Source organism: Rhinatrema bivittatum, chromosome 4 (assembly GCF_901001135.1).
Source record: "Rhinatrema bivittatum chromosome 4, aRhiBiv1.1, whole genome shotgun sequence".
In the NCBI taxonomy this organism is placed as follows: domain Eukaryota; kingdom Metazoa; phylum Chordata; class Amphibia; order Gymnophiona; family Rhinatrematidae; genus Rhinatrema; species Rhinatrema bivittatum.
Window position 1 is genome coordinate 215,160,668 of NC_042618.1, and position 25,255 is coordinate 215,185,922.

At 43.0% G+C, this 25,255-nt stretch overlaps 1 protein-coding gene across 1 annotated transcript in view; it reads right to left on the minus strand.

Annotated features, from left to right (window-relative positions):
• The window catches only part of STAB2 (stabilin 2), a 473,152-nt gene that overhangs the window by 67,295 nt on the left and 380,602 nt on the right, over window positions 1–25,255 (minus strand). Inside the window, 7 exon segments of the mRNA XM_029599680.1 lie at window positions 12,695–12,745; window positions 12,747–12,802; window positions 12,805–12,852; window positions 12,855–12,880; window positions 15,339–15,348; window positions 19,931–20,038; window positions 22,940–23,044. Coding sequence (XP_029455540.1) covers window positions 12,695–12,745; window positions 12,747–12,802; window positions 12,805–12,852; window positions 12,855–12,880; window positions 15,339–15,348; window positions 19,931–20,038; window positions 22,940–23,044 — 404 coding nt within the window.

The window sequence follows — 25,255 nt, forward strand, 5'->3', positions numbered from 1 at the left end:
ATGTTGACGGGAGACAACAATCTAACATCTGCCCATGACACTGCCTGAGCCCTAGTGGAATGAGCCCTAATCTGACTAAATAACGGCTTTTCATCATCCACATACATGGCCATGATTACCTCCTTAATCCAGCGAACTATTGTAGCTCGCAAAGCTGGCTCACCCTGTTTACCTCCACCATGGAGGACAAACAGGCAATCCATCTTCTGGAAAGGATTAGAAACCTCCAGATACCTCATGATATGTCTCTTGACATCCAAGGATTGCAACAGATGATAATCCTCCGCATCTCTTTCCCTATCCAGAGAGGGCAAGGAAATGGACTGATTAAGTGAAAATCTGAGACCACCTTTGGCAAAAAGGAAGGAACAGTTTGCAGCTTAATTGTCCCTGGAGACACAGAGGAACGGCTTCTGGAAAGACAAGGCCTGCAGCTCAGATATTCTACATGCCAAACAAATCACCACAAGAAAAACTGTTTTAAAGGTCAGTAACCACAAGGAGAGGTTATACATCGGTTGAAACGTAGGGCTTGCTAAGAAATCCAAAACCAGGTTAAGACTCCACAAGGTTACTGGTAACTGCAAGGAAGGACAAAGATGTTTCATTCCTTTCAAAAAACGGGTTGCATCTGGATGAGCCGATAAGGAATCACCATTAACCTGACCCCTGAAACAGACAAGAGCTGTTACTTGCACTTTTAAGGAATTAAGGGCCAACCCTTTATTTAATCCATCCTGCAAAAATTCCAAAATGAGTGGGATCTTAACTGAATGAGGAAGAACACCTCAATCTTCACACCAAGCCTCAAAGCTAAGGAAGTGGAGAATTTTCTCATTCATAGCAAGGTGACAATCACTGCAGTAGAATATTCATGCTTAAGCAAGTGAGCCCTCTCAAGAGCCATACTGTAAGACAAAATCGAGTCAGATCTTTGTGAAGAACAGGACCCTGCTGCAACGGATTCCTGTGTGCCGGAAACCGGAGGAGGAAGTTTACCAGGAGACTTCATAGATCCACATACCATGGTCTCCTGGGCCAATCTGGTGCCACCAAAAGCACCATCCCTCTGTGACTCTCGACCCTCCAAATCACTTTGCCCAACATGGGCCACTAGGGAAATGCATACAGCAGCTTGTCCTCTGGCCATTCCTGCACAAGAGCATCGATACCCAATGACTTTACTTTTAGATTTATTTGGTTTTAGTTTGCTTTTACTGTTCTTAACAGCTAACTTATTTCATACTTTTAACAGAGTTAGCCGTTACTATTTTATAATGTATTGTATTTATTTTATGTTTGATTTATGTAAACCGTTGTGAAGGCACGTCTGATGTAACGGTATATAAATAACAACTAAACTAAACTAAACTAAACTCTCCTGTGACTAAAGAATCGAGGAACCTTCGCATTGTGAGAATTTGCCAGCAGGTCTAGAAATGGAAAGCCCCAGTGATCCACTATCAGCTGAAATGCCTCGTCTGACAATATCCATTCTCCTGGGTCCAGACTCTGCCTGCTGAGAAAGTCTGCTCTTACATTGTCTTTTTCTGCAATGTGCGAGGCTGAGATTTCCTGAAGATGCACTTCTGCCCATTCCATAAGTCTATTTCCTGTGACACTTGCTGGTTCTTCGTTCCTCCCTGCTGATTGATGTAGGCCACTGTTGTTGCATTTGACATTATCCAGACTGCTCAACCCTGCAACCTGTCACGAACTTCAAGCATGCCAACCGGACAACCTGGGCTTCTAGTTGATTGATGTTCCAGACAGACTGATCTGCACTCCAGCACCTTTGTGCTGTCAGTTCCTGACAGTGAGCTCCCCAACCTTGGAGACTCGCATCTGTCGTGAGTACTAGCCAGTTTGGAGATTTTAGGGAAACCCTCTTTCTTAGATGATCTGCTTGTAATCACCACTGTAGTTGAGAGCAGACCTCCATCGGCAGGTAGAGCTGAATCAAATAGTCCTGAGACAGCAGGCAGCACTGAAGAGGACGCATATGCACCCTCTCCCATGGCACCACTTCCAGGTCGCTGCTATCAATCCAAACGCCTGTAGATAGGACTACACTGTAGGGCATATTGTGTTCATCAATGGACGCACCTGAACCATCAACTTCTGAATACGACCCTCTGGCAGGAAAATCCTATCTTGCTTTGTGTTAAACAGAACACTGAAATACTCTAGCGACTGAAAAGGCTGAAGACTGCTCTTGGCCAAGATCATCACACAACCGAGCTCTTGCAACAAGGAGATCACCTTGTTGGTCACCAGGCGGAGACTTGGTGCGAGTTAGCCAGTCATCCAAGTAAGGGTGTACCAGGATCCCATCCTTTCTCAACTCTGCCGCCACCACCACCATAACCTTGGAAATATTCTGGGTGCAGTGGCCATACCAAAAGGTAGTGCTCAAAACTGATAATGACAACCCAAGACCATGAATCGCAGAAAACATTGGTGCTCTAGCCAGATGGGAATATGCAAATACACTTCAGACAGATCCAAGGAGGTCAGAAAGTCCTCTGACTGCACAGCCATTATTACTGAATGCAAAGTTTCCATGTAAAAATGAGTCACCCGCAAATGACGGCTGACTCCTTTGAGATCCAGTATGGGACGAAAGGATCATTCCTTCTTGGGCACAATGAAATGAATGGAATAGCGGTCTATATTTTCTTGAGTCGTGGGCACTGGAACCACAGCCCTCAAACTGAGGAGCCTTGACAATGTGCACTCCACTGCCTGCATTTTCTGTGGGGAGTGGCAAGGAGACACCATGAACATATCCCCAGGAATACTGCAAAACTCCAGTACATATCCATCTCGTATCATCTCCAAGACCCACTAGACCAGGGGTCAGGAACCTTTTTGGCTGAGAGAGCCATAAACGCCACATATTTTAAAATGTAATTCCATGAGAGCCATACAATATGTTTAAAACTAAATACAAGTAAATGTGTGCATTTTATGTAAGATCACACTTTTAAAGTACAATAAGTCTCTGAAAATATTACACCAGGCCTTAAGACACCAATACATCTCCTATTAGGAAAACGGACCAAGTCAGGCTGCTATAGAGTCCTACACAGAAACAACATGCCAGCAGAAAACCTCACCTGAATCACGTGCTGTCCCTCACCTAACATAGAATAAAGAGACCAAAACGCATAACAAGAAGCATACAGAAAAAAATGAATTGGAACTGCAACAAGCCAGAGTCTCTGAATGCAGTGTAACAAAGGAAAAAAGAAACATCACCCATCCTTATAAAACTAATCAAGAAATATAAAATCATCAGCAGTAAAACTGTACTAACAAAAAGAACATATTTTGAAACAGCTGATGAGTGGAATATCCAATAATTAAAAACTCATATAAAACATTTCCAGATACCAACAAAATATTTCAAAATAGCAGACACAAAGATCCAGTAATGAAAAATAAGGATACAAAAATGTTTTTGCTCTGCATACCTGGGAACGTTTGATATCCATGTGTCCTGAGATTGTTCTGAATTAGCAGGAGGTGGGGTGGTTTGCTTGGAACTTTCTCCTCTCTCAGTCACATACCAGCGCTCTCTCTCACACTGGCTCTCAATGACACACCTATACACATGCTCTCAGTACTCACATATACACGTTTTTTCTCTTTCTCTCTCATATAGGCTCTTAATTACACATTTACACACATGCTGTCTATCTTTTCACGCTTACACACACACACACAGGCTTTCAATCACATAAATACATGCTGTCTTTTTCTCTCACACACAGACTCTCATTCACATGCTTACAAACATGTCCTCTCTTTCTCTCATTTACACACAGGCTCTCAATCACATACTCACATGCTCCCTCACCTAAATCAGCTCTCAATCACACACAGACACACATGGTCTCTCTCTCTCATTTAAACACAGGCTCTCAATCACATACTCACATGCTCCCTCACCTAAATCAGCTCTCAATCACACACAGACACACATGATCTCTCTCTTACTTATACACACAGGCTCTTAATCATACATACACATGATTTCTCTCACACACAAAGGATCTCAATCATACACACATGCTCTTTCAAACAAACTTACACATACAGGTTCCCAATGGTAAACTTACATTCATGCTCTCTCTCTCACAGGCAGGCTCTCAATCACAGACATACTCTCTTTCACATGTACAGGCTGTCAGTCATTCACATACATGCAATCTCTCTCTCTCTCTCACACACACACACACACACACACACACACACACACACACACACACCCGGGAACTCGCGGCAGCAGCAACCTCCTCCCAACGCTAACCTCTTCATTTTCAGTCCTCGCGAAGGCGGAGTCCCATCGGCCGCGGTTGAAACTGTTCATTTTCCTCCGAGCCGCGCTGCAGTCTTCTTCCCGGACACTAGCGTGGCCTCTTCTTCCCGCGCACGCACCCGATGCTCTCCACTTCCTCTTCCGGACCGCGGGAAGAAGAGAGCACGCCGGTGCCGCTGACTCTCTTCTTCCCGCGGCCCGAAGAGGAAGTGGAGAGCATCGGGTGCGTGCGCGGGAAGACTCCCGCGCAGGCACCCGGCTGACACCCGATGACTCCCGGCTGACCCCCGATGACTTCAGCGCAGGCACCCGATGACTCCAGCGCTGGCACCCGGCTGACTCCAATCGTGTCAGCGGCACCGGGCGTGCTCTCTTGCTCTCTTCTCCCCTCCTCCCCCCCGCGGCCCGGAAGAGGAAGTGGGCATCGGGTGCCTGCGCGGAAGAAGAGACCACACTAGCGTGGTCTCTTCTTCCGCGCAGGCACCCGATGCCCACTTCCTCTTCCGGGCCGCGGGGGGGAGGAGGGGAGAAGAGAGCAAGAGAGCACGCCCGGTGCCGCTGACTCCAGCTGTCTTGCCGCGTTCCGCCCGGGCTGACCGCATTTTAAGCCCGGGCGGCGGAGGACCGGGGAGCAGCTGGGTCAGCGGGGAACCGCGAAGTGTGGCGACACTTGTCTGCGAGCCAGATGCAGCCCTCAAAAGAGCCAGATCTGGCTCGCGAGCCATGGGTTCCCGACCCCTGCACTAGACTGATGTGATTTCGACCCACCTCTGATAAAAGAGACAGAGGCGACCCCCTATCTCCTGTTCCTGGGGATGGGTCAACACACCTTCATTGTTGAGGTTCAGGAAGTTCCACCACCTGAGCCTGTGGCCCACCTGGGCAGTCTGGGATGAAAGGTCGGAGACCTACCAAAAGGCCAAGTCCTCTGAAAGACCGCTCCTCTGCAGGGTCAAAAACACTTGGATTCCCTAGCAAGACCTCTCATGCTAAAGAAGTGCGGGGTCTGCTTCTTATCCTCTGGTAATCAAGGCACTGGAGACTCGCCCCACTTATTGGCCATTTTCTCCAACTCGCTCCCAAACAAGAGCAAGCCTTCAAAGGGCAAATTTGTAAGGTTAGCTTTGAAGGTCACATCAGCTGACCAATTTCTTAGCCATAACTGATGCCTGACTGCTATTACCAAAGCCACACATCTGGCTGAGGTGCGGACCAAATTGCAGCCCACATCTGGCAAAAAGGCGGCTGCTGGTTCCATAGTTGTCCTGGAATTCACTCCAGATTTGTCGACCTCCTGAGAGAGAAGTAAACAGGAGCAAGCCACCAGGGAACAACAAGAAGTTATCTGCAAGGTCATCACCACTGCTTCAAATGCTTGCTTAAGGATGGCCGCAGTCCTTCTATCATTCACATCCTTCAAGGCTGCTCCTCTGTCCACGGGGATAGTTGTCTGCTTAGAGACGGCACACACAAACGTATCCACTTTTGGAAAACGCAACTGCTCTCTTGCCACTGGATTCAGGGAGAACAGGTCTTCCAGGACTCGACCCCTTTTCAAATTAGCCTCCAGGACTCCCCATTCAAGATCAATTAATTCTTGAATGGCCTCCATAACAGGGAAAAAACATGAGGCTTTACGCAAAGAAACCAAAATGGGATTCTTCTTTGGCTCAGACATAGAATCAGCCCCAGGTACTCCCAGCATCTTTAATGTCTGGGAAATAAGAGCCGGTAACTATGAAAGAACTACAACATAGTCCTATATGGTTCCAGTCCCCGGAGGAATTTCCCAATCCTCCAGGGAGTAAGGATCGGCTTCATCATCCATGCCATCCGGATCTCTATTGGGAAGACCGGCTACTGATCTAGGAGTACTTCATGCTTAACCGCAGCATCAGGTATGCAGGAGGTCACCATCTGCAGCTCCGACCTGGCAAGATTGGATAGGGGTAAGGACTGTGCCTGAAGAAAGGATTGGAATCCATGAAAAATTTGCACTCATGAAAAGGCAGAAGGATCCATGCCAAAACCAGGAGGCACCTATCCTGTGCCCCCTGAGTTACATTCCCCCGCTGATGAACCAGTTAAGGGAGTTCCAAGGTCAGACGCCCTTCTGACTCATCTTTACACAGGCCCTAATCAGGTTGGGAAGAACCGGGCTTAGTAAAATCAGACAAAGTCAATTCACCTTAAGCCTCTAAGCAGAGCTTACAGAAGTTAGCGGGAATGCCAGGCAGAAATGACCGAATATGACAGGTACTACAGAAGGAAAGGTTTAGATTTCTTAGCTATAGGCACCATCAGTCTGTCAGTACGCTTAACAGGTGATTGAAAGGTGTGTGTCCACCTGAATTTGCGCTGTAAAAATATGCATTCAAAATTTAGGAGTCCCAAACTTAGGTGTCCAAAATTTAGGCATCTGAAACTTAAGTGTCCCAAAATTTAAGCGCACAACACTGCATAATGAGCACCCAAAAACTGAGCACCCTAACCTAGATCATGTGTACAGGCTAGTGTGTGCCAAAGTCAGACACCGCAACCAACTGGACACCCAAGCAGACGTCCAACTAAGCATCCAAAAACTGGGCGCACAATGTGGACGCACAGCCGGACGCACTTGCATAAACTGATGGTCCTGAAGAGGGTAGCCTAATGCACAGGAAAAAAAGAGCAAAAACAATTGCTGCGGCCTACAACAGAGCATACAGAGAAAAGCATAAGAGCAGAGCCTAGCCCAAAAGGACTGCTCAACCCGTTAGGCTGTACACGTCTCAAACTCCTTTGGGGGCGAGAACGAACATCGGATTGGTGCACCGAGCATGGAGACCAGAGGAAGGAGGAGGCCCTATAAAAACCCCTCCTTCTAAGTTTTTTTTTTTTTTTTTTAAAGCTTTAGCTAAACAGAGTAGGTTTCCGGCTGCAGGGGGAGAGGGCATATACCATCACTACTGTATTCGGCTTCCTGTACCCACTGCCTTTCAGCTGTTTCAACAGCTAAGTCCACACTGGCTGAAAAACCAGCTATGGGACCAAGGCACTTATGTGAGGGATCATGGAAATCACCTCAGGATTTCTCAATTGGGGGAGGGACCATTTAGTATCACCGCAGAAGAATGAGGCAAATTAAATTTCCTTCTTTTTTCTCCTTCTAAAACTTAAAGCTATCCCCAGAAGGGAGATGCACATCTACCATCTGCTGGAGACAGATGTCCCTTCAGGAATATATATACTGTGATATCAGCTTTGCTATGTCTCCATCTGCTGGTAGAGGTGCATAACCCACTGGTTCTGAATTCATCTGTCTGAACGCTTAGAAAAGACGTGGTTCAGTGAGTCTCTTGAATGGAATTTGGCCATCCCAGGCTATAATTTGTTGAGGAAGAATAGAGAGAACTAAAAAGGGGGAGGAGTAGCTCTTTATGTCAAAGCAATATCCTAGTAACTTAAATTCAGAGGGTGTGGGAAAAGGAGGAAGCACTGTGGGTTGTCTTAAATAAAAGATGATGGCACTTCCATTTACACTGGAATGATCTACGGGCCTCTGAACTGGACCAGGATCTGGCCAAAAACATCCAAAAGATGGGATGGAAGGGGGAAATGTTGCTCACTAGAGATTTTAATACGCCCGATGCAGAATGGAGTATCCCTGCTGCAGAATCTTTAAGAAGTAGACATTTTGTAGATGTTCTTCAATGAGTTTTGCCTAGATGAATAGTGATGGAATCCATGAGGGGAGAAGCAATACTGGACCTGGTGCTCGCAAAAGGAGATAGTATCTCTAATGTTCAGTCACCAGTGATCATTAGACAGTATGGTTTGATATAACAGCCAAGATGACAAGAAGTCACCTGAATATCAAAGTCCTGGATTTCAAAAATACAAAAGTTTATGTAAGAAAAGTAAATAAAAGTAAGAGGAAAAAGAAAACAATATGGTTCTCCAAAGAGGTGGCTGAAAAAGATCAGCATTCAATAACTACAAGAAACTGAAAAAGAGGAACACAGGAAAGAATATTTGATGAAAGAGAAGGAAAGAAATTAGGATGGCAAAAGCTTGAATGGAAGAAAGGATCACCAAAGAGGTGAAGCAACGTGACAAAACATTTTCAAATATATCAGCGAAAGGAGGAAGGCCAGCAGAGATATTGTAAGATCAAAAGGAGACAAGGGTCATTGTGTGGAGAAAGATGAGGAAAAAGCAAAAATATTAAATGAATACTTCAGTTCGACGTTTACTAAATCAGACCCTGGAGAAAGGCCATTGCTGGTTGGCAAGAGTATAGATGGGAGTGGGGTAGATAAAAACCCATTTACAGAAGAGAGTATTTGGGTGGAACCCCAGGGTTCTGAAGGAACTAAAAAATGAAATTTCAGACCTATTAGTAAAAATTTGTAACCTATCATTAAAATCATCCATTGTACCTGAAGACTGGAGGATAGCTAATGTAACCCCAATATTTAAAAAGGGCTCCAGGGGCGATCCGGGAAACTACAGACCGGTTAACCTCACTTCAGTGCCAGGAAAAATAATAGAAAGTGTTCTAAGCATCAAAATCACAGAACATATAGAAAGACATGGTTTAATGGAACAAAGTCAGCATGGCTTTACCCAAGGCAAATCTTGCCTCACAAATCTGCTTCACATTTTTGGAGGAGTTAATAAACATGTGGATAAAGGTGAACCGGGTAGATGTAGTGTACTTGGACTCTCAGAAGGCTTTTTGATAAAGTTCCTCATGAGAGGCTTCTAGGAAAAGTAAAATGTCATGGTATAGGTGGCGATGTCCTTTCGTGGATTAAAAACTGGCTAAAAGACAGGAAACAGAGAGTAGGATTAAATGGACAATTTTCTCAGTGGAAGGCAGTGGGTAGTGGAGTGCCTCAGGGATCCGTATTGGGACCCTTACTTTTCAATATATTTATAAATGATCTGGAAAGAAATACGAGTGAGGTAATCAAATTTGCAGATGATACAAAATTGTTCAGAGTAGTTAAATCACAAGCAGATTGTGATAAATTGCAGGAAGACCTTGTGAGACTGGAAAATTTGGCATCGAAATGGCAGATGAAATTTAATGTGGATAAGTGCAAGGTGATGCATATAGGGAAAAATAACCCATGCTATAGTTACACAATGTTAGGTTCCATATTAGGTGCTACCACCCAAGAAAGAGATCTAAGCATCATAGTGGATAACACACTGAAATCGTCAGTTCAGTGTGCTGCGGCAGTCAAAAAATCAAACAGAATTTTGGGAATTATTAGGAAGGGAATGGTGAATAAAACGGAAAATGTCATAATGCCTCTGTATCGCTCCATGGTGAGACCCCACCTGAATATGGTCGCCGCACCCTCAAAAAAGATTATAATGCGATGGAGAAGGTACAGAGAAGGGCTACCAAAATGATAAGGGGAATGGAAAACAGCTCCCCTATGAGGAACGACTAAAGGGGTTCGGACTTTTCAGCTTGGAGAAGAGAGGCTGAGAGGGGATATGATAGAGGTGTTTAAAATCATGAGAGGTCTAGAATGGGTTAGTGTGAATCGGTTATTTATTCTTTTTGGATAATAGAAGACTAGGGGGCACTCCATGAAGTTAGCATGTGGCACATTTATCAAACTAATCAGAGAAAGTTCTTCTTCACTCAATGCACAATTAAACTCAGGAATTTGCTGCCAGAGGGTGTGGTTAGTTCAGTTAGTATAGCTGTGTTTAAAAAGGATTGGATAAGTTCTTGGAGGAGAAGTTCATTACCTGCTATTAATTAAATTTGCTTAGAAAATAGCCACTGCTATTACTAGCAATGGTAACATGAAATAGACCATTTTTTGGTACTTGCCAGGTTCTTATGGCCTGGATTGGCCACTGTTAGAAACAGGATGCTGGGCTTGATGGACCCTTGGACTGACCCAGTATGGCATGTTCTTATGTTCTTATATGGGGCCTGATGAGATACATCCCAGGATACTAAAGGAGCTGAAAGAGGTGTGGTTCCACTGAAAGACTTATTCAATAGATCACTAGTGGTACCACAAAATTGGAGAAGGATGGTGGTCCCACTTCATAAAAGTGGGAACAGAGAAGAGGCTGGAAACTCCAGGCCGGTTAGCTTTACCACAGTGGAGGGAAAATTAATTGAAGCACTGCTCAAGAAAAGAATAGTTAACTATCTACAATCCAGTGGGTTGCAGGATGTCAGGCAACATGGTTTTACCAGAGGAAGATAAAGTCAGACAAATCTCATTGAATTTATGATTGGGTGACTAAAGAATTAGATCATGGACATGCACTTGATGTGATTTATCTGGATTTCAACAAAACGTTTGACACTGTCCCACATAGGAGGCTCATGAAGAAAATGAAAAAGCCTTGGAGTAGGTCCCAAGGTGATGGAATGGATTACAAATTGGTTGACTGGCAGACAACAGCGTGTGGTGGTAAACAGAAACCTACTCTGAGGAGAGAAGAGTGAAGAGTGGAGTGCCTCAAGGATTTGTTCTGGAGCTGGTTCTCTTCAATATCTTTGTAAGCAACATAATGGAGGGATTAGAAGGAAAAGTTTTCTTTTTGCAGACGATATTAAGATCTGTAACACAGTAGACAACACCTGAAGAAAACAGAGAGAGAATGAAAAGCGATCTACGAAAACTGGATGAGTGGTTGTAGGTTTGGTATTCAATGCCAAGAAGTGCCGAGTTCATGCACTGAGTGTGGCCAGTAAGCATTGCTGTTACATAATGTGATTCCCTTCACCCAATGAACATAACTGATTGCTGTCTCAAGAGCACTGAAATATGACCTCAGACCCCAATATACCTAAAATCCTCTTCTTTACACTAGGTTTTGAGCCATGTACTGAAGCTGATACTACTTACCTTTTCTTCCCCCTTACCATGTAATACTTCAGAAAATGCTATAGTCTTTGTCAAGTACCTAAGTACCTTCCCCAAATTCTTGAACTCCTCCTGTTCTATACTGACTCCAATTTTTGCCATGTCATTGGATCTCAAGTGCAGTATGACATCCATTGTAAAGCAATAAGATTCGGGAACAAACATCAGGAAATAATTTTTCACTGGAAGGGTGATGGATGCCTAGAATGATGAATGACATCCTGGTACAGCTAGTGGAGGAGGCTAAAAACAGTAACCAAAATTAAAAAAGTTATGGGATAACCATGGAGGAGCCTTACTTGCAAAAAGTGAAGGGATAGTGGAAACATGACCTAGTGACACTGCAGGTTAAGGGGATAGCCAAGGATCTACACAGATTGACCAATTATGACCTTAACAGCAGTGCTAGGATTGCATCAGGTTTCCAAGAAGGCATTGAGATAATCTGTATACATACAATGACTGTGGTTAAAACGAAGGATGTGCAGGGGGTGGGGGGTATTTGCTCCATTCTTCTTTGTTTCCTTTGTTTCATTGGTGGGGTGGAGGTTCATTTCATTTCATTTAAAAATTATTTTAAAATTTTGTTTCATGTGTTTTTAGTATGTGCTATTGGCAACAGCACTAAAACCAAAATCTATACTGCCAAATTTTAAAAACAGCTCCCTCCAGACCTCTCCCAACCTCCCCATTAGCTTACCCACAATCAATGGGGTCTAAAGTGGGAAGAAATAATCTCTAAATGCTTTTGCCCCATTGGTGTCATATTCCAAAATGGTGCCAGCAGACCCAAGGCCGGCGCTATTTTGGAATATGGCCATTGATATTTCATATTTCACTTGATATCAAATCATATCCCTATTTAAAATGCAAAATTCAATAAATAGGGGGAGGCTGAATGATTTAGACAATGGCTTCACTAGTTTTGGTAGCCGTGTGATTAGAAAACTTGGTAATAAACTATAGAATTTGATCTGGGTGCTTGTGGATATAGTGTTGGTCTTGTAAGAATCATGGAGGAAGATGACAAGGTCTGAAATGGTCTACCAGGGAGGTGGTGAAGGCCAGATTTTGGGTGTGCTTGGGACTAATATGGAGGACAGTGATAGAAAAAAGGTTAAAAATTCAAGTAAAAGACATAGGGGCTAGAGATCTGGTGTTGGATCGAGGATGGGAATTTATATGCTTTTTTGTCCAAAATAGAAGAACTGCAACTGGGCAACCTGGATAGGCTAATTTGATCTTTTCTGCCAACACTTTCTATGTTGTTAACTATGCTACTATCCCTAGGCCTGGCTCAGGAACTGAACTTGCATCTTCCCATATTAGTTCACAACACTGTCACTGACCCATTGGGCCAGCCCCATCTCAAGCAGGTATTGCATGGGGACAAAATTCCTCTTAATCCTCAAAATGGAGGCTTAGCAAATGAAAATATGAAATTTCTTTTGAACATGTGTAGACTTGTTACACTTACAGGTCCAGTCAATGTACAAATGGCATGTTCATGACAGCCACCATTGAGGCCCATCAGCACAAGGGTCTATTGCAATGCATACATAGCCATCCCCTAGATATCCCTTTTGCAGGTGCAAGTCACTTTCACACCATGTTGAGTGCATTTTGAAGATGTGAACAACCACCATTGTTCTGTTTACAAGATCTGCAACTGAAAAAAAATTAAATTTAAACATTTTAAAGTTCTTCATAAATTAAATCGTGTTTGTAAGCACATTGTAATAACTGAGGAAACTGACCCTTTTAGTAAATTGACTAATTATCATTTTCTTGCAGTTGGAACAAACCAAGATCTAGATTCATCATTTTGTAATAAAATAGAATCTGAAGAGAGAGAGAGAGAGAGACTCTTTATAAGGCTCCACTGTAAGTAAATTATTTATAACACTGAAAGAAGGGCAATTAGTAACTCAGGGTAAGGTTTTGGGGGTTAGTTTGACTTACACAGTAAGAGGTATGAACAGCACAGTAGATATCAGTGAAGATTTTATCTAATTTGGAGTGATAAAAGGTACACAAAGATGAGATTTGTACAATGTACTCTCGACCTAGCTTGATAGCAGTTAGGTAGACAGGGTATAAAGCTAGGTCGAGAGAACATTGTAAAAATGTCATCTCTGTGCACCTTTCATCACTCCAAATCACATAAAATCTTCACTGGTATCTACTGTGCTGTTCATACCTCTGACTGTGCATGTAAAACTGCCCTCCAAAACTTAGGCCCCAAATCCTCACCCTGAGTTACTAGTTGCTCTTGTTACAGTGGTATAAATAGTTTACTTATATGTGAGCCTCCCCAGAGGCTCTCTCTTGTTCACTCCCCCTTCCTCTCTACCTGCCCAAAAAAGGTCCTGCAATATATATCACAAATCCCATTTCAGCAGTAACACATAGCTATCACAGGCATAACACCAGGAAAAAAGGTATAGTTAATTCTGGCATTAAAACCCACAATAGCATGTGTTACACTATCGCACACAACACCTAATTTTAATTTACTCCACCCTAACTCCTCCCAGTTGAGGAAAAGTTTCAAAATGTGCATACGCATCTCGCAATGCAATGTTTATCACATGTGTTATGGCATTAGCATGTGTGTTAGGGCCCTAACAAGTACAATAATGCTCTAATGCAATTTGATAAATGACCCTGCAAGATTCTTATTGTCAAAGCTACCTACAGGAATTTGATTATGGATTTGCTTCTATGAATTAAACATTTTGTTGACCCTTAATTCCACTTCCTTGAGTTATATACATAACATGTTTTCTGTATTTCAACATTAAACTATTAGAATCAAATATGTTCACAGTTTATAAAAGGTCAAGATTCTGTAGATATTCTTGGTCCCATCGGTCAGAAAACAGAGAGAATATATCTACTGTAACTTAGTAACTGTATGAAGTAGATTTAGTATTGGAAATACCAGGCAATTTGATGGCTGGGAAATATTCTGATCCGCTCTAAGACTGAGCATAGACACTGTTCAAAATACAAACTTTCTGAGAAGATTTAGGTTTGACTTCTAAGAAAATGCCATCTTAGATTCTGTTGGGGATATGTGTACAGTAAAGTTTCTTTTGAGGGGGAGGAGAGGCAGAGCAAGATGGTGGAAACAGCACATGCCACAGGTTTTGTATCTTTCTTCAAAAATGTCATCTTACCTAAAATAGTTAAGCAGAAAGGCAAACTCAAGCTTTTCCAATGAAACAGCCAGCCCTATCAACTGACTTATAGATCATTTCTTAGTTTGTTCTGAGGGACCATCAGGATTTTTGGGGGACACCCCCTGAATGGTACAGCATAGGAAGAGCTGTTGACCTCTCTACAGTTAGAGCTGTCTTTTTCCCCCAAGATCAAGATAGGCCCAATGGATCCAGCAAGTGGTTTCCATTCAGCCCCCCACCGGTTGTTCTCTGATGATTTTGGAGAGCTGAATGGGGGGGGTGGGGGGGGTGGCTTGTCTGGTGCACCAGAGATGCCAACAGCAGTAGCAGTGGCCGGTGTGAGAGGAACAGCTTCAAAAGCAGATTTCAGTGGTGATGGGAGCAGTGGTGGCAGCTGATCTAGGGGAGACATATCCTTATCACTGACATACCTACTGGAGGTTTTGAACAATCCATTGGATTAGAGGCAAATTTGTTTGTTTCTACGTTTCCTTTATCAACTTTGGCTAAACCCAAAGCAGTAAATCTGGACAATCTCTGGAAGCTGTTGCCAGCTTGGAGAAATTGCTCGTAGCTCATATTAATAATTCTTCAATTTAGTTTTAAAACTCTATGGTGAAAATAATTAACTTGAAAGTCAAGATGGAGGAAAATTCAAAGCAGTTGAAATGTGATTGAAGAAAGATAAAGAAAATTGAAGGTCGAGAAGAGCATTTGATGACAGTTAATGTTTTTTTCCATAATAAAATTGAAAGATTGGAAAATATGATTGGGCATCATAAATGCATTAATTTCCCTAAGCTGGTGACTTGGAAGTATTCAAAAGGTACATGTTAGAGGTTTTGGCAATATCTCAACACTCCCTTTATTTATTTATTTATTTATTTTGAACTTTTTTATACCGACATTCATGTAACAATACATATCACTGTTTACAGCGAAACAACTTAATTGGAAAAACATTACATAGAACAGGGGTTACATCGAACTGGGACCCAGGAAGTTAAATACAAACTGCTAACATATAATATAAATAACTTACAAGAGTGAAACGGAATCGAAATGACCACTACCTTCTCTGAGGTACTCAGAGTTACTTCTGTGGCAGGAGAAGGGTAAGGATCTGGTATGCGAGGGGGTAGAGATTGCTTATGGTTGATTAGCAAGAGGATTACCTCAGGTGGGGAAGCTAACAGTAGGTTAACAAGAGGGTTACAACAGGTGCCTAAGAGACTGCTGGTTCTCTAATAAGTTGAAAAGCTTTCTCTGCGGATGGGAGGTCGGGGCCACGAGAAGAGGAAGTTTTGGTTGAAGATTACACCGATTGGTGATAAAATATTTGATAAATGTGAGCTAGTGAGTGGCAGAGCCTGCCAGCAGGAGGGAGGCCCTATCAAGAGTTAATAAAAGCATCCTGCCCTGTTATGGGTGTGAGAACGATCATCCTTTAGGGAAATGCTTGTCTGAAGAGCCACGTTTTAAGCTTTTTTTGAAGATCAACGGGCAGGGTTCCTGACGGAGAACAGGGGGGAGAGCATTCCATTGTGGGGGGCCCACAGTCAATAGGGCACGTTTCCTTAGAGAGGTCTTGGCAGGGGGGCATACAGAGTGCCTTTGTAAGCTGTTCTTATTGGTTTAGAGGAGTCGAAGAGGGATGTTTAAATCAAGAGGGGTTAGATTGTGCATGGATTTGTGAATCATCGTGAGGACTTTGTGGAGAATTCTGAATTTGATGGGGAGCCAATGAAGATTCCGAAGGATGGGAGTAATATGCTCTCCTTTGTTGGTGTTGGTCAGAATCCTGGCGGTGGAGTTCTGTAACAACTGAAGGGGTCTAGTGGTGTTAGCTGGGAGTCTGAGAAGAGGAGAGTTACAATAGTCGATTTTTGAGAAGATGATAGATTGAAGCACCGTGCGGAAGTCCTGAAGATGGAGGAGGGGTCTCAGCTTTTTTAGAATTTGTAATTTGTAGAAACATTCTTTTGTGGTGTTGTTGACAATTTTTTTTAGGTTTAGACGGTTGTACAGAATTACACCAAGGTCTCTCACATGGGAGATGTCAGTCTTTTGGGATGTAGGGAGTTTGTTGATTTCCCCGTTTTTGTCATCCTGGGTGATAATAAGGATCTCAGTTTTGTTAGTGTTGAGGACTAGGTTGAGGCTGGTGAGGAGGTGGTTGATGGACTATAGACAACTGTTCCAGAAACAGAGGGTTTTGGAGAGGGAATCCATGATCGGGATGAGGATTTGCACATCGTCGGCGTAGATAAAATGAGTTATCTTTAGACTTGCAAGTAGATGGCAGAGCGGGAGAAGGTAAATGTTGAAAAGCGTCGTGGAGAGATATGATCCTTGTAGGATTCCCAGGGTGGAGCTGACTGGGTGGGATTCTTTGTTGTTGATTCTGACCTTGAAATTCCGGTTGCTAAGGAATGACTTGAACTGACTGAGTGCAGTTCCTGTGATGTCAATGTCTGAGAGTCGATCTATGAGCATTGAGTGGTTCACAGTGTCGAAAGCCGCAGAAATATCTAGAAGTGTGAGAAGATATGGTTGTCTTTTTTCATGGCCCAGGAGAATGGTGCCCGTGAGCGAGATTAAGAGGGATTCAGTATTTAACGATTTGCGGAATCCGAACTGAGCGGGGGCAAGGATCTTGTGTTCGTCGAGGTATTCTGTGAGTTGCTTGTTGACAATTTTTTCCAAGAGTTTAGCTATAAACGGTAGGTTAGCTATACGGCGAAAGTTAGCGGGATCAGCTGGATTCAAGTTAGGTTTCTTTAATAATGGTTTGAGAATGGCAAGTTTTAGGGAGTCTGGTACTAATCCTTGTGATAAAGAGCAATTGATGATTTCTGCCAGAGGCTTAGCGATGGTTTTTGGGATGGACATGAATAGTTTTGAAGGTATAGGATCCTACGGGTGAGAGGAGGGTTTCATCTTCTTGAGCATGGTTTCTATCTCAAGGGATGAAGTGGGTTTGAATGATTCAAAGTTTGTTGTCCGGTGGTTGGTAGGGGTGTAAGGGGGTGGGGGCTGGAGATTGGATGAGATAAGCGGGGCTATAAAGTTGGTAATTTTTTTCTCAAAGTAAGTAGCAAGTTCTGTAGATTTGAGTAGTGCTTGGTCATCGGGGATAGTAGGTGGGGAAGGTTTGGTGAGAGCAGTGACGTAGGAGAACAAGGCCTTTGGGTCAAATATGAAGTGATGGATTTTTCGGGCGAAGAAATCTCTCTTTGTGTGGAGGATGGAGTTCCTGTAACTGTGCATGTGGGATTTATAGGTGGCCAATGTCGTTGTGGAGGGATTTTTGTGCCATTTACGTTTTCTGCTTCTTAGTTCTTGTTTGAGTATCTTCAGTTCCGGTGTGAACCAGGGTTTTCTATTATCGGGGGTGGGGTTTAGTACTTTCGTAGTTATGGGGCATGTTTGTTCTGCTACATTGTTCATGATATTGAACCATGGAGCAGTGGCCGAGTCTGCATCTGAGAGATCAAGATGAACTAGTTCTCTGGAGAGATGAGAGCTGAGGTTGTCCATGGTGCAGGGTTTCCTGAATTGAATTGTAGTTTTGGGGAAAGAGGGGGATGGGATCTCCATAATCTCTTGGTCAGTAGTGATCATCCAATGGTCAGATCATGGAACTGGGGAGCATATAGGCGTGGAGGAGAGAGTAAGGCCTGCATTTATGAAGATTAGATCCAGGGTATGTCCTGCTTTGTGAGTGGGACTGTTTATGATTTGTTTGAAGCCCATGTAACTGAGGGAGGATAGTAGAGTTTCACAGTTGGGGGACTGAGGTGTAGAGTCAATGTGTAAGTTAAAGTCTCCCATGATGATGGCTGGGGCATCCGTGTTGATGTGTTTGGCAATGCGTTCAATTAGGGGAGAGGGGTCTGAGTCTAGGAGCCCTGGAGGGGTGTAGATTAGACATATTTGAAGATGTTTTGATTTGAAGACAGCGAATTCAAGTTTGGATGCTGAATTTGTATGTTGGGGAGTTAATCTTAGTTCTTTTTTAGCAGCTAATAGTAGTCCACCACCTCTTTTTTTAAGTCTAGGGATTGAGAATAGGTGGAGCTGTATAGGTAGTTGGTTGGTTAAAGCTATGTCAGTGGGTTTCAGCCACGTTTCTGTAATCGTGCATATGTCAGGTTTGAAGTCCAACAGATAGTCGTTGAGGATGTGGGTTTTTTTCGTGAGAGATTGGGCATAGCAAAGAGTTAGCAAAAAAAAGGGAGAGGCCGAGGAATTGAGTGATGGGTGAGATCATAATGGGAATCAGCCTCTTCTGTTGGATGGTAGGGAGGGTAATGGGTTTAGTACGGTTTTTGTAGGGATTTCTGATAATGGGGATGGGGAAGGTGGGCATCTTTGGTTTAGTGGGATGAGGAATTGTGGACAGGAGGGGAACTGGAGGTAGGCTGAGTTGGTGGGAGGGAGTAGGTCAAAAGCCTGTGTTGAGAGAGCAGGTTGAACGAGATGAGGGGCAAGCACTCTGTAATACTCTGATGCTTCACTATGGTGCTGCACGAAGGGGCGCACAAAGGGGCTGGCGCCTTTGGCGCATGCTGCCCGGAGCATGGCGCCTGATAGAAACTGGGATTTAAATCCCAGTGAGTCGCCGAGCGATGCGCTCACCGGCGCGCCCTGCCTTGGATTGGCTGTGGGGCACTCTGCCAGTCAAAGAGGAGGAGGGGCGGGTGTCCTGCAGCAGCAGCGCGTTGGTGTCTGCCTCATGGTTGGCGGTGGAAGAGACGTCGGAGGTAAGTGAGATTAATTAAAAGGCCTTACCCCGATGGGCTCTCAGTGCTGACTGAGCAGGCCTGATCTCCCGCCTCTACCCGGAGCGTCCGTCGGGTCCATGGAACGAAAGGAAGGCGCCTGGTGGAGACTGGGATTTAAATCCCAATGAGTCGCCGAGCGATGAGCTCACCAGCGCGCCCTGCCTTGGATTGGCTGCAGGGTGCTCTGCCGGTCGAAGAGGAGGAGGAGCAGGCGTCCTGCAGCAGCAGCACGTTGGTGTCTGCTTTGTGGTCGGTGGTGGAAGAGACATCGGAGGTATCTTCTCCATTTTGTTATCTTCTCCATTTTGTGAAGAAGGGTGAGGATCAAATTTCTTTAGATTTTTTTCAATCTAACACAGACTTTGGAAGTGAATGAAAAGAAGATTGTTAATTTTGTTTTGAATCAGGACAGAGACTTGGCTCTTCGTTTTTTTTTTAAACATCAGGAAACCCAGTTTCTGAACTGTAAGCTCAGAGTCTTTCCAAATGTAGCTAAAACCATACAGAAGCACAGAACATTTTTATTATTAAGACTTCAGACTGGAGCCCATTTCATAGTCCAATAATGAAGTCTCAGGATGGATTTCATGAGTGACTAAGTTGAAGAAGCCTTCAATCCTTCCCTTCAACTCACCTAGGGTGCTATGACTGGCAAAGTTTAACACTGATCTTTAGGTTTCATTGTTAACATAAAACATTCTTAAATGAAACCTGGTAGAATGTTTAGTGTGCTAAATTTACCTGTGCATGTTATTCCATCTCCCTCGTAGTATTTCTTACATTGGCACAAGCTGTCTTCTCTACAAATGGCATTATCAGAACAAGGAGGTGAGCAGACTGGCGGAAGAACTGTGAAGAATGAAACAGAGATGGGGAAAATGAAGCTTTGAGATTGTAAAGAAGGATCCTTAATGACAGTCCTCAAGTGCCATAAAAGTTAGGGATTTCAGAGCTATGCAAAGTGGCCTTTTTTTTTAGACCATACATATGCACATACATCTGATGAATATTCATTGTGGATATCCTGAAATCCAAACCTGTTTGTGGCACTCACTGAGAACCCCTGTCATAAAATACAGCTGATGGTAGAGTTTGGCGTTTTCAAATAATCTAGCTGGCCATGTATGGACTTAACCAGCTAGATCAAAGACTTTCAAAATGTAATGGGCTGAGTGGCTAAATTTAGCCCCCTAAGTGGCTGACTTTATCTGGACGAAATCTGGATGGGCCCAGGGATGAAAGTTAAATGGCTAGCTCTGATTTTCAGTACTATTTGCCTAAAATGACTGACCAAATCTGAGCGCTGCTATAGTGGGTTTAAATTTGGCCATCTAGAGCTTCCCTTCCTCGTGCCTGAAGGGAAAATTCAGGCAGGGGATGTTTATAGTTCTTTGTGATACCGCCCCCTCCTTCCCACCCAAAGCTGAAAGATCAGTTAGAGGGGGGGGGGGGGGTTGAATACTTATTTTACCTCCCCCTACCCCCATCCCATGACCCTCCTTCCCTCTTGCTTGAAATTAAAAGTTCATTGGGTGGGCCAACAGCACTCCCCCCAGTGCCCTCTCCCTTCAGCCCAAAGGTAAAAGCAGTGGAGAGGCATCCTCCCTCCTACCCCCGCTAGAAACCTCCCAAGCCGAGCTGGGAGGAGGATGACATCTTTCCTCCTCCTGACTTGGCATCCAGTGTTGCTCTGAGAATGATGTTAGACTAGGGCATTGTTGTCAGAGCAACAATGGATGCCAAGCCAGAAGGAGGTAAGGCTGTATCCTCTTCCTGGACCAGCTTGGGGAGGGTTTGATGGGGTCTTCTGGGGCTTGGGGGGAGGGGTGTTGGGAGGAAAGGTCATGGCACCAGTATCGTAGCATTTGTTCTGATTGAAGCTGCCAGCCTAAAGGAACAGGAAGAAACTTCTGGATCACAAAAAACTCAAACAAACTAAAATAAATAAACCAAATTAACATTCCTAGGAAAGGAAATTCTAGCACAAAATACTCTGTAACAGAGAACCAGCAAAGTAGTTGGTGGAGATGACTCCTGAATACAAGTTAAATATTCATTAGTTTTATCAAGTGAGGAGTGGTTAGAACAATGGACTAAGAATCAGAGTTCAAATCTCATTTTCTACACTGACACATTTTGTGACCTTGGCCAAGTCACTTTATCTCCTGTTGCTGCAGCAACCCACTTAGAGGCTGATATAAAAAAAAAGCTGAACTCTTAAACTTCGACATCTATGTTCAACTTAAGAGCCTAAGAGGCTGGGTTTAGGTGTCTAACTTTGGGAGTTAGGCTCCTACAATGACCACTTTGAAAATTTACTAGGGCTGAGTGCCGAAATTTAGAAGCCTAAAAAGTGGGTGGTTATAGTGGTGGTTAGGGCAGGGGGGGGAAAATATGTTTGGCACTGATTTTCAGCACTAGGCACCTAACCTAGGACCCTAAATCTAGGCAAATGAATAGCAATCCTAAGTATAGGCCCCTAAGATTTGGGCCCCCAAATTAAGGTGAATTTTTATCTGAAAACCTGGAGGCTGATAGTCAAAAAAAAGCTGAGCTCCTAAATTTAGGCGACTAAGTCAAGGTCCTAAGTTAGGCGCCTATTTTCAGCCAAACTTAAGGGCCTAAATTTTCAGTTGAAAATTCACCTAAATGTAGACATCTAAATTTAGGGCTGGTATTCATTTGCCCAAATTTCAAATTAGGTGCTGAAAATTAGTGCTAAGAACCTAACTCTGTTTCCTTGCACTAACTCCACCCCATAGCTATCCATGTTTTAGGGTCCTAGTAAAACTAAGAAGCTAAACTTAGGGGCTTATCCTTAGTAAATTTTCTAAAGGGACAATTTAAGACATTAACTCCAAAATTTAGCAACCTAAACTCTTTGCAAATTGACCCTTTTGTCACTTAAGTTTAGCTGAAAATTGGCACCTTAGGGACTTAAATTTAAGGGCTCAGCTTTTTTTTAGAATGTGGGGAATCCATATTCAAATGCTACTTAACTAGATAAGTTGGACTTATCCGGCTTAGTGGCTGTCATTAAATATCCAGCTATATCACTTAGCCAGATAAGTCACTTATCTGGCTAAATAGTTAGCCGTGTAGTCAGTGGGTGTAACTGGGCGATGCTACCTATCCGGCTAACTTAGTCAAATAAGTAGCGATATTCAGCCTTATCCAGTTAAGTTAACCAGATAAGTTAGACGAGGCCCATAGCAGGTCTAAAGTTAGCCAGATAAGCTTAGACAGTCCTTTCTGTACTTTTAATATGGAGGTCAATATTTAAAGGTTAGACTGGGTAATGTTTGGAGTTACTGGATAAAACCCGACATTTTCTTCTACTCCTCAGCTAAATTTTATCTGGGCAACTCATTACCCATACAAAATTTACCTGAGTAGAAAAAGGTGGCACTAGAGGCATTCTTGAAGTACATTTTTACTTTGTCTGGGTAGCATTGATCTGCATTACCTGGGCAAAGTTAGCTATACAAGTCAAAAAATACTTGGCCTAAATTCACCCAGATAACTTTCCCACTTGCTGAATTTACTCAATAGGGACCTCATAATTTTTAACAGTTTTAATGGTTCTTTGGTAAAATCCTTTGTTTTGCTAAATTGTACTATACATGGCATGACCTTTTAGTCCATTTCAGCCAATTTAGCATTCTTCGGGATGTTTTAGCAACTCTGAGAGCTGCAAAGTTTTTTTCTTGTTGTTTGCATGCAGGTAATCTGAAAAAAAAAGCCAGAAACCTAATTTTGTTTCGCAGAATCTGCCCGTCCATCCAGTTTCACAGATACACTCTCCTGAACCAGTGAAGCCTTCATCACACTCTCCATGCTCGGTGCACACACAGTCTACAAAACAAGAAAGCTAGGTCATATGGATGATGAAACATGGAAGGAAAAACATAATTCTTTGCCTCCTTTGTTCTCAGGAGCCCGAGTACCAACAGAAGCAATCAGTAATATGTTCTGTTGATGTAGTTGACTTTACTGGAGATGACTGTAGAGAACCATGAGGTGGGAGAGGGGTACTGCCAAGGGCGATGGCTCATATGTCTTACAATAGTCATCAGTAATCTCGCTTAGTCTCTCTTGCTCTCTCAGTCAAGCCAAGTACCAGGATTTGGAGAGGCAGGCAGTGAATTGGGGGAGAAGTGGGTGCTAAAGCTGGGGGTCAGCATAGACTCCAAGAAGTTTTTTGACTTGAGATACATCAAGATGTAACCTGAGTCATTTTCTGGTATTCTTCCTTATCTAGAAAAGCCCAGTGTTTTGCATAATGTTATTGTATATATTGAGACCCTTAGGTCTCCCCTATCTAAAATTATCTCTAGCTTACGCCCTCACAGGTAGATTTTAAAAATGTTGTTTGTGCAAAACCGGCCCCATACACACATATGTGGGCTGCACGCGAACAACGAAAATTTTAAGAAGCTGGGAAGATCATCAACCTATCTCTTACTGAAGGAAGTTACCCCAATTGCCTCAAATCGGCAATAATCAAACCTATACTAAAAAAAAAATAACCTCGACCCAAAATACCTAACAAACTACTGCCCAATTTCTAACCTACCCTTCATAGCCAAGATCATCGAAAAAGCTGTTCATGCCCAACTTGATAAATACCTTGAAACAAACAACATCCTATCCCCAACCCAATATGGTTTCAGAAAGAACCTCAACACTGAGACTCTCCTTCTTTCATTAAACGACACTATACTAAGAGGATTTGACAATGGAAAACAATACCTACTCATACTCCTCGACCTCTCCTCAGCATTTGATACAGTAAACCATCAAATACTCCTAGAACGATTGACAGAAATTGGTTTAGCCGATACTACTCTACAATGGTTCTCATCATATCTTTCTAACAGAAGCTACCAAGTATCATTCAACAATAACATCTCTAAGAAAATTAACCTCAATACTGGAGTTCCACAAGGCTCAGCATTATCTGCCACTTTGTTCATCATATATCTTTTACCCATTTACCAGCTACTAAATGATCTTCAAATCACCCACTTCCTCTATGCAGATTACATACAACTTCTAATTCCCATCAAAAACTCCATTGGTGAAACATACAAAGAAACATCTATTCTACTTGACTCAATCAGACAACGCCTTACAAAATTAAAACTCATAATCAACATTGACAAAACCAAAATAATCATCATGGACAAAAAACCCTATCTAACACCACCACCTCAACTCACAGCTAACAATCAAATTAACCCAATTTCCCCTGTCACTCACGCCAGAAACCTTGGAGTAATCATTGACAAAAACCTATCCTACAATAACCACATAACAACCAAAATCAAAGAAGGATATCACAAACTCCTAATCCTAAGACGTATAAAACCTTTCCTAAACTCGTTAGACTTCAGAACTGTTCTGCAACTAATAATCTTCTCAACCATAGATTACTGCAATTCCCTGCTGATTGGCCTTCCCTACAACAACATCAAACCTCTGCAGATTCTACAGAACTCAGCAGCCAGAATTCTAACTGGAAAAAAAATGATCACATCACCCCCATACTAACTTCACTACACTGGCTTCCTATAAAATCCCGAATTGAACATAAGATCTTGACCATCATACACATTGTACACTCCGATCATCAAAAACAAACAGGTTTAAAAATTACTCCACAAAATAACCATAGGAACCTTCGATCAAATAACACTTTTCGTCTAACAATTCCTCCCATCAGAGATGTTCACCTATCAACCACAAGAAATAGAGCATTCTCCATCGCCTGCCCAAAAATATGGAACTCTCTACCACCTGATTTGAGAGCACAGACTAACATTAAAACATTCAGGAAAGATCTAACAACTCTGCTTTTCCTCAAAGTCTACATTAACGATCAGTTAAATCAACAATCTAACTACAATCAGTACCACCAACCAAACCCACGCAAGAAAGAAACAGAAACAACTGGCATCAACCATAGTCATACCACTATGAACTTTTAAGAAACACTAAGAGTCGACCTCTAAGATGAATAAATCCCAATACCATTACCAACCTCCTTTCTTTCCATTTCTTCCC